General features: G+C 30.8%; 1 protein-coding gene across 1 annotated transcript in view; it reads right to left on the reverse strand.

The window, feature by feature from the left end:
• Window positions 1-13,034, reverse strand: part of LOC118184242 (dynein axonemal heavy chain 8-like) — a 442,084-nt gene extending 429,050 nt beyond the window's left edge. The window contains exons 1-2 of the mRNA XM_085817842.1: window positions 12,906-13,034; window positions 10,636-10,759 (exon numbers count right to left, since the gene is read on the reverse strand). Coding sequence (XP_085673968.1) covers window positions 10,636-10,746 — 111 coding nt within the window. The 5' untranslated portion in view covers window positions 10,747-10,759; window positions 12,906-13,034. The remainder of the gene's footprint in view (window positions 1-10,635; window positions 10,760-12,905) is intronic.
• Between the last annotated feature and the right edge of the window lie 82 nt (window positions 13,035-13,116).

Raw genomic sequence — 13,116 nt, forward strand, 5'->3', positions numbered from 1 at the left:
GATCGAGTAACAGGAGGTATCGGAATTGGAGAAAAGAAGGGGTGACCTCAGGACATCACTAGTAATAAAATTATATACAGTATTTACAGAACATACAGATGATGTTGCATAAGTTAATCTGACTACCACATCTTAGTGCTCTCATTGCTGCCAAAATTTCGCAAAATTTTGAAGGCCAAAATAGTTTGGCGCCAACTTACCTCTGTTATGGAAGATTAGAAAATACTCAGAATTCAAAAGTTGTTTACAGCACATCTGAGTGTTTTGACTTTACAGGCTTCTAAATTTATTATTTTCATCCATATATTATAGACTTTCTGAATTATTATAAAAACATTAGGAGGTACAAAATATGATTCTAGGAATAATAAGCAAAAGTATAATTATCTATGCTGAAAAATGAGACATTCCAGGCAAAGAATCAACTGGTAATATGTGAGTATTATCAGAATAAATCATAAACTGAGAATGATTTAATGAAACTAAAAGACAAGATTATAATTTTTTACTGAAGATTAAAGCCTTAAAGTTACAGAAAACTTTGAATGATATCAGAAGTAAAGAAATACTAAATGTTTATACAAATATGATTTAAACTCTAGCATACTGATAATTGATACTCTTCTGTTATCAGGATCAAATTCAGAAATATATGTATATATGAATGGGTGTGTTAATGTATGCATGTATATTATTAATGCGATAATGTATGTACATAAATGTGTGTGTATACATATGGATTTATAAATCAAATATGTATGTGTGTACACACACACATATATACACATATGCATGCATACATACATATATTTCTGAATCTGGTCCCAATAACAGTAGAGTGCCTGATAATTTTAAGTATTTCTGAAGAAATACTTAATATGAAGCTCAAAGTTTCTGATACAGAACTAAAGTTAGACTAAGCTTACATATTTCTAATGCTTTTTCAAATGCAGGTATGCCCATATACAATACTATTTTAAGTTTTAGGGTTTATATTATAATGCTACTTATGAAACAATAAAAACCTTGTTTTCATTCACTAATGAATACATCTTTTTATTTTTACCCAAGTTCTTTCTTCTTTATTTTTACACTGGGTTCCCAACAGCAGTATGTACACTGCTCAAAAAAAAAAATGGGACAGTGCTATATCTCCCGTTCTACTGGGGCGATTGACAAAATTCAAACTACGTTTTTCATGTCTCGAAAGCGCGACTTAGGATATATATTAGATTTATATATAGTACTATTCTAACATAGGTATTTTGACACAAAATCGGACTTTTTCGGAAATAACATACCAATTTTTTTACATATTTCGATTCTACGACTCAAATTATGCCAGAATACCAAGTTTTGTAAAAATCGTACGATTAGTTTTTAAAATATTAGCTCCTCAATGTTAATTGAATTTGGCAAATATTTATTAATATCTCTTTTTTAATTAAACTTTTTTGATTTTTTCTCTCACATTTCGAAATTTTGGTTCATTCCAAATAAAATTTACCCATTTTTTGCGTTTTATTTTTTAAATTTTTATTTTTAAATAATTTCTATAGATTTTTCGAAAAAAATTTTGAATTATAACCTATAAAATTTTTACCATCATCTTAAAGTAGGTGTATTTTTAAGCATATCTGCAAAAAATTAGACTTTTTTACTCAAAATTTTCTAAGATATACACGAATTTACATAATTTCGCGTTTTGAAATTTGGCACCTTTCATTTGAGCGATAATAACGCCAAATGTGGTCTATGGATTTTTGTTACACTGAATTGCCACAGCTATTTTTAACCTTATACTTCAAGTAAAATTTTACGGAGAATTAATTATATGACATTTTTTCCCTCAATGATGCGTAATAAATATTTATTAATACTATATGAAAGGCTATTTTTTTAAATTATAGATGATATTATTCAAATTTTTAACTACTTTTTTTAAATTTCTCTCGTATCTTTTCTTTTTTTAAAAAGTTTAAGAGTAAGTTTTTGTAAGAGTAAATTTTTACCTTCCGCGTTTTATCGTCTGCTACTTTACTTCGTTTAAATCGAATTGTCTAAAACTTAGAATTTTAGTTTGATATTTATTTGAATTTTATGACATTAACTGCATAATTTATTTCTAAACAAACTGTTGCTTTTGAAGTGGCTGAAAGAGCGGCTGATACTATTATCCATATTTTTAAAGCACAATATATTTTTATAGAAAAATAATATTTAGAATAATCATTTTTTATAAAAGTCAAATTATGATATAAACATACAACCCTCTAGAGAATGAATTAATGGAAGTTCAATGGTTATGTAGAAATGATCTGCAGCTACTTAATGGCTGAATAAGTCAGCAGATTCTGTGGACAAGTAAGAATAATTATATAAACGACACCAACATTCTGGATTCAATAAACAACGAGGATACGATGTTTACTAAATGAATTAAGAAGTTTTAAAACAAAAAATTAACTCATTTTTTTCCTAAAATGTATTTTTGTGCGTAGCGTATTTTCATTATATCCTTAAAATTCTAATTTAGAATGTAATTGTCAAGAACTGAATCTTAATCATCAGTAATATAATAAGTAATTATTGCTGTTATTAATAAATCCTTCTTATAAAGTAATTGCAAATATTTCAAAAAACTTTCTGTCTGAATGCAAACATTTTTCTATGCAAATATTTTAAATTTTATATTAATCAAGATTGCACACCATATTACTTATTTCCACTTCAATTCTTACCGTCAGTTCTAGTAGAATTTACAAATCAATTATATTTAATTAAGGATTGAATTGGATTATTTAATTATGGCAAAGCACACGAGGGCTATCTGCCTAAAGGGAGAGGGATGCCTTCGTGGAGGACTTTCTAATGAAAACTGGCTCGTATACACGTTACACATGGGGAAAACCACGAAACCGCCCATGCGGCCAGCCCGTTCGCGGGATTCGAAACTCGAACCGAACTACCAGTGTTCAGCGTCTTTACCGCTCGGCTGTTGGTGGGCTATTTAATTAAGGAATGACCATCTAAGTTAAGAAACAGCGTACCGTAACAACATTTCAATTATTGGTTCCGTATCTTTCATGTTACTCCCGATTGGCTAGCTACAGGACTTTTAATGAGTATTCGGATTTTACTAGTAACTTCACTTGGAAATCGCTCTTAAACTAGGTTAGTTGGTTATTTGAACATAGAAAGAACATGGGAGCTATTTGATTAAGATGCTTTCATAGAGAATCTTTGTAAAGAGAACCTAAAAAACTACGAAAACCAACCATGCAGCCTGGGTTAGACTGAGCAGCAAACAATTAGTATTTAACAATATTTTCTTTTTCAAATGCTAGGCAACTGACGAGGCTCCAATTAAATCTCCAATTTAATATTTTATTTGTAAATATTTAAAATATTGTTGTATTCTTTGACACAAAAAGCAGAATTTAAGTTTTGTTAACTCGTTAGTAAACTACCAAGCCGTAGTGCAAATGAATATTCAATTTCTTTGGCAATAATTGTATTCACTTAATATTCTTGGAATATGAGCTAAAGAAGGAACGTTCTCGGAAGATTGAAGAAGTGTTTAAATCCAGTGATATTAGGTTTGTCCTACAAGCTCAGGATCAAAACGATTCTGCAATTGCCCGAGTAGTTGACTTGTAAATGGATGTGAATTAAGCAGATAACTTTTAATCTTACGTTATTCAGCCAGAAAACGTATTCCAAATGTTTTGTATTGCATGACAATGCATCTTTTCATTATTCAATAACCAGTCGGAGAATCGCTTGTGTTCGGAAAATAAGTATGTATATTCAATCGTCCTGCATGTTCTTCAAATTTGTCTTCTTGTGATTTTTTTTCTTTCTCAAAAACTAAAGTTGCCTCTCAAAGGAAAGTTTTTTGACATTGAAGAGACAAAATTAATATGACATCTACTTTTAGAGGCATGTGAAAAACAGATCTCTACAAACCTTCTCTTCCATTACATGTTGTGCAGTCAGACAAAAAGTTATATCAGCGTAAATTCTATAATCTATTTTTATTACATTCTGATTACTTTATTAACATACAGTGAATATATACTAAATCTTTAACTTTAGCTTAAGTAATTCGGAATTTTTGACGGAATTGTTGTTGGAACTAGGACTTAGAAGATAAGTCAAATTAAATATTTCGATAACCCAGTAAATTCAAGTTCGAAATTTCAATATTTTATTTTCGGAGGGAGGGGAAATGTTTTCAAATTTGGTCCATTATACTAAGTATATTTGCTTCGATTTTTTATTTTTCCATAAAAGCGAAAATTTTACGCATGGTATACATATAACGCATAGCTTCAAATTAAAATTTAATAATATACAGAGTGGTTATAATTAAAGTTCCACATTGAAACGGTCATAAAACTACTGGATCAAATGTTATCAAACTTGGAAATCGTGTAAAGGAGGTCATGGGAATTTATTTTCGCGGAAAAAAGGAAGTTCGAAACCTCACCACCACGGAGGGAAATGGCGCTGTATGCAATATTGTTAAACGAAATATGGGTCGGAATCTAACTTAACCTTTTGTTAAACGGGTTTAATATGTTGTATACCCTTAAGAAACTTTGAAGTAGGCAAATTATTATTTAAAGACGTTAAATTCGATAAATGTCGAGTGCGCCATCCCTGTAAGTGAGAATTTCGTCCGTGAAAACCACGAATTAGCGATTAGAAAATGTGAGATCGCAAATCACCCTCACAAGTGCGTACAATCTGGAAATCGTTTTCTTACAGATCGCTAATTTGTAATTTTTTAAGCCTGAATTCGGCACTAAAACATGAAGATACTGATTCAAAATGCTTTTAATCGATTTGGGCCAAAGAAATCCCTCATGTTATCTATCTAGTTCCACTGCATTCTCCTACTGCATTCGATTGCATAACAGTCATTTCACACCGTTTACTCTTGAATGACAGCTAGTTTTATAACTGAACCATTTTTTTCTGAAGAGCAGTCGACAGCTGGACCACTGCGATTGCAGTTCCTTAGAGCCAATATTAAAATGTTTCGTGATACATGAACTGCAGTAACGTGGCATTTTAGATACTACGATTTTTATGCAGGGCTGGGCACCACCTCAAGAGTGTCGCATAGTTACTTAGGCAACATTTCACAAATGAACGTCTTATAGGCCAACACTTCCCCTCTTCCCACCAGACCTCAACCTCTGTGACTTTTGTCTATGAGGTTATCTCAAAAGCACTGTTTATGGTGATAATCTAAACAATTTGGCAGAAATGAAAAATGTGATACACTGATAACATTCCTCCTGATATGCTATGTGTAACGTGTATACGAGCCAGTTTCCCTTAAAAAGTCCTCCACGAAGGCATCCCTCCCTTAAGGCAGATAGCCCTCGAGTGCTTTGCCGTAATCTAATAAACCAAACCAAAACCAAACCTGATATGCTAAGAGCTGCTGTTGAGAATGCAGTAACATGATTTAACTTGCTTTCGCAAAATGCTGGACGCTACATTGAACATGCTTTGTAACACGTTTCGGAAAATATTAAACACATTTTAAACAGATGTTTTCGTGTCTTATTTCATTTAACAATATTGTATACAGCGCCATTTTTCCCCTGATGGTGAGTTTTTGAACTCTTTTTTTTTCCGCCGAAAAGAAATTCTCATAACCTCCTTTACACGATTCCCAAGTTTGATAACATTTGGTCCGGTAGTTTTCCTTTTATGACCATTTCAAAGTGGAACTTTAATAATAACCACCATGTAAAATAAGCTTTAAAAGTCTGACAGTTTGGTTCAAGTCCCAACTTTAAAAAATATATATATAAATATAAATTTTTATATTAATTCTCTTAGAAAGCATGTTTTAAGAAGCTAATTTTTTCTCTCGCGTTATAGATTGTATAAAAAAACATGATCTTTAATATGATTTAGATTGTTTCAGCCGATATAAGAATCGGGTTACTCTGTGGTACAGGATAAACCCTGCTGGACTGTTTTATTTCTTTGTCATTTAGCAAAAATATTTTAATTAAATTATTTATCCTTTGGACTTCGCTTTAAACTTTATTTATAGCTAAAATGACTAAAAAATGAAAAGCTGTCTTTAGCTGAAACGCAATTCATATAATTGATATTTTAAAAAATTGACAAGAATGCAAAATGTATGGAAGTCTAGCAGTCGAAAAATCTTAATTTTCTTGTGTGAGCACTGAAAATAACTGTAGAAGGAAAGAAGAAAATTAGGGAGAAAAGTAAGCAAGAATTTGCAGGGAAATTTGGCTGTCAGACGTACCAAGATGTTCAAAAAGTTGGACGCTTTCGAATATACTTTCAGGATACTTTCAAAGAATTTAGGTGTTCAAAGAGAAAAACTCTTGGACGAGTACACCAGCAAATACCATCAATTGAGCTTGTGTTAACAGAAAAGACAAAACGATATCATTGCAGATTAAAGTGAAGAGCGACTGGTTTTAAACTATATGGTTGTGTAAATTACGTTATAGAACATCATATCGTATCATAAATGGTGAATCCCATGATTTCCTCAGTCGAATTATTTGAAGATTCAGGAGTTTATCCAGTGATGTATGTGGATGTCACTTAAAGATGTTTTTTTCCCTTCCTGATGAACTAGCGGCTGAGCGGTAAAGTCGCTGAACACTGGTAGTTCGGTCCGAGGTTCGAATCCCGCGAACGGGCTGGCTGCATGGGCGTTTTCGTGGTTTTCCCCAAGTGTAACGTGTATGCGAGCCAGTTTCCCTTAGAAAGTCCTCCAGGAAGGCATCCCTCCCCTTAGGCAGATAGCCGTAGTGTGCTTTGTCATAATAAAATAAACCAAATTTTTTTGATGAAACCAGTCTTTCCTTTCATCTCATAGCTTCAAAATGTTTAGCCTCTAAAGACTGATAAAGGCTCTGACGAAATACTTTGTGAAGAACTTTCTAAGGGAAACCAGCTGTCATACGCGGTACACATGAGAAAATCCACGAAAACGCCATGCAACCAGCCCGTTTACCGGGTTCGAACCCCGGAGTGAACTACCAGTGTTCAGCAACTTTACCGCTCGGCCGTTTGTGGGCCTTTATGAAATGGAAGGCGATAACTTTATTTAAAATGATTGTCAGAAATACCAAAATGTTTCGAAAAGTTGGATACTTTTCAATATACTTTCAGAATGCTTAAAGAAACAGAGAAGAAAAATAAATTTTTTCGTAAAATTTAGTATTCGTATTTTTTTAAATTTAAAACTTTTCAATCTTATGATATTTGATTCTTGCGATTTCAAAAATAAAATATTTGACTAAAATATGAATAACATTTTAAGAAACCAAATGTAGGATAAAACTGTGTAAAGCAATGGGCACAATGATAAAACTGTTTAAAGCAGTGTATGCAAGTCATCTTAAGTTAAAATATCGGTTATACATCTCTCTTATTTATATATATTTTTTCTGAACGGAACATTGAAAGGCGTGTAAAACTGTGCTTTACTGTATTTTCTCTTTTAATATAGTATGCAGTTTTCAAATGCATCGCAGTCTGGGTTACAAAGTATTCTTCCGAAAAAAAACGCAGTTCAAATAAATAAAATCAAATTCTGGAAAATTGATATTAATAAATATATTTAAAATGCTCAGTTCGAAGGAATAAATAGAAAATTTTAAAACAATTATCTGAAGAGACAATGCAACACAAACAATTAAAATAAAAGTATAAAAATTTAAAAATGACCTAAAATAATAGCTATGACGAAAAATATATATAAAGAAAACTATTTGAAAGAAAAAAAAAGTAAACGCTGCACCTTTATTTACGCAGTTCGAATAGGTAAATAGAAATTTTTAGAACAGTTATTAGAAAAAAAAAAAAATGTGCAACTTAAACAATTAAAATGAAATTCGAAAAGAAAAAATTACTTAAAATAATAAGTTATAATGAAAAATATAATATAAAGAATATTATTTGGAAAAAAGGAACGATGGTGACTTTTTTTCCTAAGGAAACTAGGTTGCCATATATTAAGAAGTTCGCCAAGTGAAGTATTCTTGGCGCAAATTGACAAAAAAGTGCCAACATAAATTTGTGAATTTCTCCGTAAATTTCGCTCCAAATTTTACAAAATTTCATATTTAGGCGTAATTTGAGTCGTAGAATCGAAATATGTAAAAAAATTGGTATGTTATTTCAGAAAAAGTCCGATTTTGTGTCAAAATACCTATGTTAGAATAGTGCTATATATAAATCTAATATATATACTAAGTCGCTCTTTCGAGACATGAAGAACGTAATTTGAATTTTGTCAATCGGCCCAGTAGATTGGGAGATATAGGACTGTCCCATTTTTTTTTTTTTTTTGAGCAGTGTACATAGAATGAAACTGAAAAACTTAGGTTTCAAGTAAAATTGGCTGATCTTTAGAATATGGTAACTGGTAGTTTGGCGACATTTTGGAGGCGATAAAAGTTACTACCTGGGACTTTGGTTATAATGTGAGCAGTACTCAGTTCCGATTATGCATTATTTTGTGTGAGGGAAATGAGAGATCATGGGATATGTCATGTGATATTAATGGATGAATTACGGTTCTTTAATCGAAAAAAGAGGAAATTTGGAAAAATATCTGTAGCTGTATATTATTTTGTATTAAGCTTCATTGTGTGTTGTGTGAAGTAGGGTTGAATAATTTTGGGATTGTATGGCGCTGTCTAAAGTGAAAAATCGTATGAATGTTTGGAAGATGAAGGTTTTAAACATTTTGCTGTGAACCACAAATATTATTTTAAAGATCCGGAAACAGATGCACATACCAATACAATAGAGGGCACGTGGAGTGCTATAAAAAGCGACATCCCGAGACATTTTGATAAAGAGAATTTTGCTTTTTATTTAGCGGAGTAAGTGTGGAGGAAAAATTCGCAGAAAAAGTCGTTCAATAATTTTATTGAATACATAATAAAAGTGTATCCACCATGTAAGCAAGATTCTGAAGAAGATTAGGTAAGTTAGTGTTTTTAATTATTTGAGGATATTATTTTTATGCATTGTTCTAAATGTAAGGTGGAAGTAAAGTAATTTGGTATTATTGCGAAAATTGTTATTAGCAATGATTTAGTTTAAAGTAATTAGGATTGTAAGCTAATTTTTATTAATTTAATGTATGTGCTTATTTATATTTTAAGTAGTGTTTTTGAATTTAATTATATTTTAATTAAATGATAGTTATTTTGTGAATTTTATGTTTGTAGGAATTTGGTATACGTTTTAGTTGAAGTAAACGTGCATGGAATTAATTTAAATATTTGACACTAAGTATTTGTAATGCTTGCGGTATGAATTCGTTGGTGACGTTTATAATATAATAGGCAGTTTTGGGATATTTTATTTATTTTATATGTGGAAATGTTCATATTTGGAAATGGTATATACTTTTTCGCGATCAGGTAATTTCATATATGTTCTTTTTACCGGGTTTAAAGATTCAGAAAATTGTCATGTATTTTCGTGAAATTTTTCTAATTTATGAGAAAAAAAGCAGTGCACATGGATATAGAGAAGAGTGTGCGCAATGCCATTTTTGTGCAATTCTGGGATGTTTTTTTAAGTAAAAATAAGTCGACGTGTACATGGTTTATGTGTATGTGTTATTTTGAAAAACGTGTAAGGAGTATGGTATTGTGCACCTTTTCCCAATTTTGCAGTGAATATTTGTCATGATTAAGCAGTTTTGTTAGATAAAATTTCTAGCATAAGTGTAATTCGGCTAGTAGATTGTTGGAAGAAGTGTTCAGTAGATAAAAAGAAAAGAAACATGTCTTTACTTCGTGAAGAAAAAATGCCGGCGGGGAAAAAAAATAGAGGGTTGCTGTAGAAGAGTTGGTGGCCAAAAAATCGCCAAGTTACCATAATCTAAAGATCAACCGTAAAATTTACTAGAACAAAAAGATTTTTCTTAGGAATTCATACATATTGTCTACCATTTTCTGTAGTTTGACATCAGCCAAATCTCAAAGTTGTAGATTTAAGAAGTGCAATCTTATTTCACTCAATTTTTAGATAAAAAATTTTGGTTTTCTAAGGATCAAGAACCAGTTTTTTTTTTGGGGGGGAAGAGATGAAGAATTGCTTTCAAGCTTGTGTATCTTCTATCCTTAACTTCTGAATCGAAACGAAAATCATGATTTTGCACTCTAAAAGACTCATTTCAAATGTCATAACAATTTTAAAATAATCTCAAATGTATAACAATTTCCACATTTTCCCTTGAAAATTATCTGAATGTTTTTAGTACAGATTTCACTTTGTCATAAGATAGAGAAATAATTATGAAATAAATTTAAAATTTTCCTTCCTAATTATATGCAACCCTCCAAATATGCTTTAAGTGAACGCAAATAAAAGATATTAGGGTGACTGAAAACACAGACCACACAACATAAGCCTGAAAGATCAATCTTTGTCAAATTAAAAGATTTTTGATTATGCTCAGATATTAAATTTTAACCCTACTTAAATTTGACATATTTGCAGCAAAATCTTAAAAGGCTGTGTTAGGAGCCCAATAACAAGAAAGCATCAAATAAATAACTGCAGGTCACAGCATTTTCTACTTAATTCATTTCTACTTACTTGCAGCTTTGGATCACGAAGAATAGATTGTCTTTTCTCTGGATACAACATTGCTGACACATTGATACTTGTTCTCCTTCGAGAAAATTTACGTGTTCCTTCCCCTTCCATGATGACAAAATATCTAGATAAAAAATTAAATCTATCAAAATTTAAATTAAAGTAACATAAAATTTAATAGAACATATAGGTTAAGGATACAGACAAAGGTTTTAAACACAGAAGCAAAACAATACATTTTTAACAAAATACATTTAAATATACAAGTAGAAGTAAAAACAATTTTTTTATTAAATCCCAAAAATACTTTGTTAAATTTAAACTAATATCTACTATGTTAAATCCTAAACTTATAAATTTTGCTCATAAGTTACTATACTTTGGCAGAGAAAGCATCTTTTTTTCTGCGCAACAACCGAGTAAGTCCACTCACTCATAACAAAAATTTATTAAGTAACATGCATCATATGTATCTTACATGCTGCCTTTATTTGATACATTTGATACATTATACTATATGTATCTTACATGCTGCCTTTATTTGATACATTATACAGCCAAAAATATCTGGACATCCACTACTGCATAATCAGAAGTTTATGAGGCACATATTACTACCTATTGTTTGCAACAATACCAGAGGCACTTTGAATGTTCACTGCCAAAGGATTATATGCTTTTTCTTCACTACTCTCTTTATGGTTCGAGGGTTGCAATGATGAAGCTGATATGGCCAGCATTTATTTTTCCTGTTGTTTCACACCGTAGACATTTAAATTTTTATGGTGATACCACTTGCAACTGATTTAGACTTCCAGAATAGTATTTGGATACTTTTTATCATTGTAGTTAGACAATAGCTACTGTTGGATTTTAGGTGATGAACACCAACAGTTGTATGAATGCATTAGAAAGTATATCATCATCTGCCATGAAGTTTAAAGAAAATTAAAAGAACGGCAGAAACTCTGCAGTCACAGTGGTCAATATTATATTGATGCAATTAGAAACAAAGCACAGTCTCCCTTGAAATTTAAAGAAGATTATAGCCTAAATGAAAAATTTCATTATGCAGACTCCTAAAAGTTAAAGCTAGTTACCTTTTAGTCTAGCAGTACTGAAACACAAAATACTCAAGTTCAGAAAAAAGTAAAACTTTGCAAAGAAATAGAAATATTTGATGTTTTTAAATATTCCCCTTTTGTAGCATTCCCTGCTTAAAAACTTACCACTTAACTTAAACTTGCTTTGTTAATTTATTACAAGCGGGCCTGGCTCCCCAATTTTTGGCAGTCAGGAATCAGTGTTCCATATAAATTAAATATGTTAACAGTGCAGAGAAAAATATATTTTTACTTAATTGTCATTTGCAGGAACAACTTAGTTCATGCTCTCTGAAAAATCAGTACCTTAGATGGTTCTCCATGGAATCAGCCCTGCTTACAAGGTTCAGAATATCGGGTGTCTCATAAGAAAAATCTGATGTGGACATTACGACTTCCTCGTAAGGCCTAAATTATACACATTTTTTGTTGCAATTCATTTAAACTTATTTCCTTGAATTCTTCTAACTTCATTAAATGTTACCTAAAAGCAGATTGAAAGCGACATAAAAAATTGCAAATGTTGAAATTAAATATCCAGTCAATTTTTGTCATATGGGAGACAAACTTCTTGTATTTTTATTTTTTCATAACAAGTATAAAATGTTCCCAAACTTAAGAACTGAGTTAAAAGTTAGATTTCATTATTTCCCCAAAATTAATTTTTTTAAATCTGACACTGCCAAAATATGAATATTTCATTTCACTTCATTAAAATTTTTTCCGATATTGACTAAATAATTTAATGACATAAAATCAGCAAATGTACAATTTTAGTAGGAAATGCTCTGTGGTAGGAAAAGTAAATTTTTATAAACATACAAGAACAGAAAGGTCAGAGCTTGGCATTTAAAACTAAAAGAGCCACGTCCCCGTAAAAAGACCTTAAAGTACTCTGAATCTAAATAAATATATGATGAATAATTACATTTAAATAGATACTTTAAAATGATAAAAATAATAAATTTAAATACAAAGAGTTTGAGAAAACTAATTACATATACTGAAAGGATAAAAGAATAATAAATAATGTGAATAGCATTTCGGTAACAACTATAACCTATATAATTTTTATTCAGATACATTGGGGGAAAATTAACCAGAATCCAATTTACTTCAGTTTCGATAAAAATGGGAAATAAATAATAAAATAGGAAGAATAAATACCCTGTAAAAGGATTATTGTCGTTCGCTAGTTAAATTATATCGGATAATAAAAATATATATTAGCCTAAGCCATTTCAAATCTCCTGGAAAATAATAATAAAAAATAAACTGTGGAAGAATGGGTTTCTATAGCAACACCTAAGCACATGATGCATGCCAGATTCAGTAATTTTTACCTCAAAATATTTTTCATTTCTTATTATTTTTCATT

The sequence above is a fragment of the Stegodyphus dumicola genome, chromosome 5 (genome assembly GCF_044657685.1).
Source record: "Stegodyphus dumicola isolate Sdum_Otavi_A_Nest chromosome 5, ASM4465768v1".
NCBI lineage: Eukaryota > Metazoa > Arthropoda > Arachnida > Araneae > Eresidae > Stegodyphus > Stegodyphus dumicola.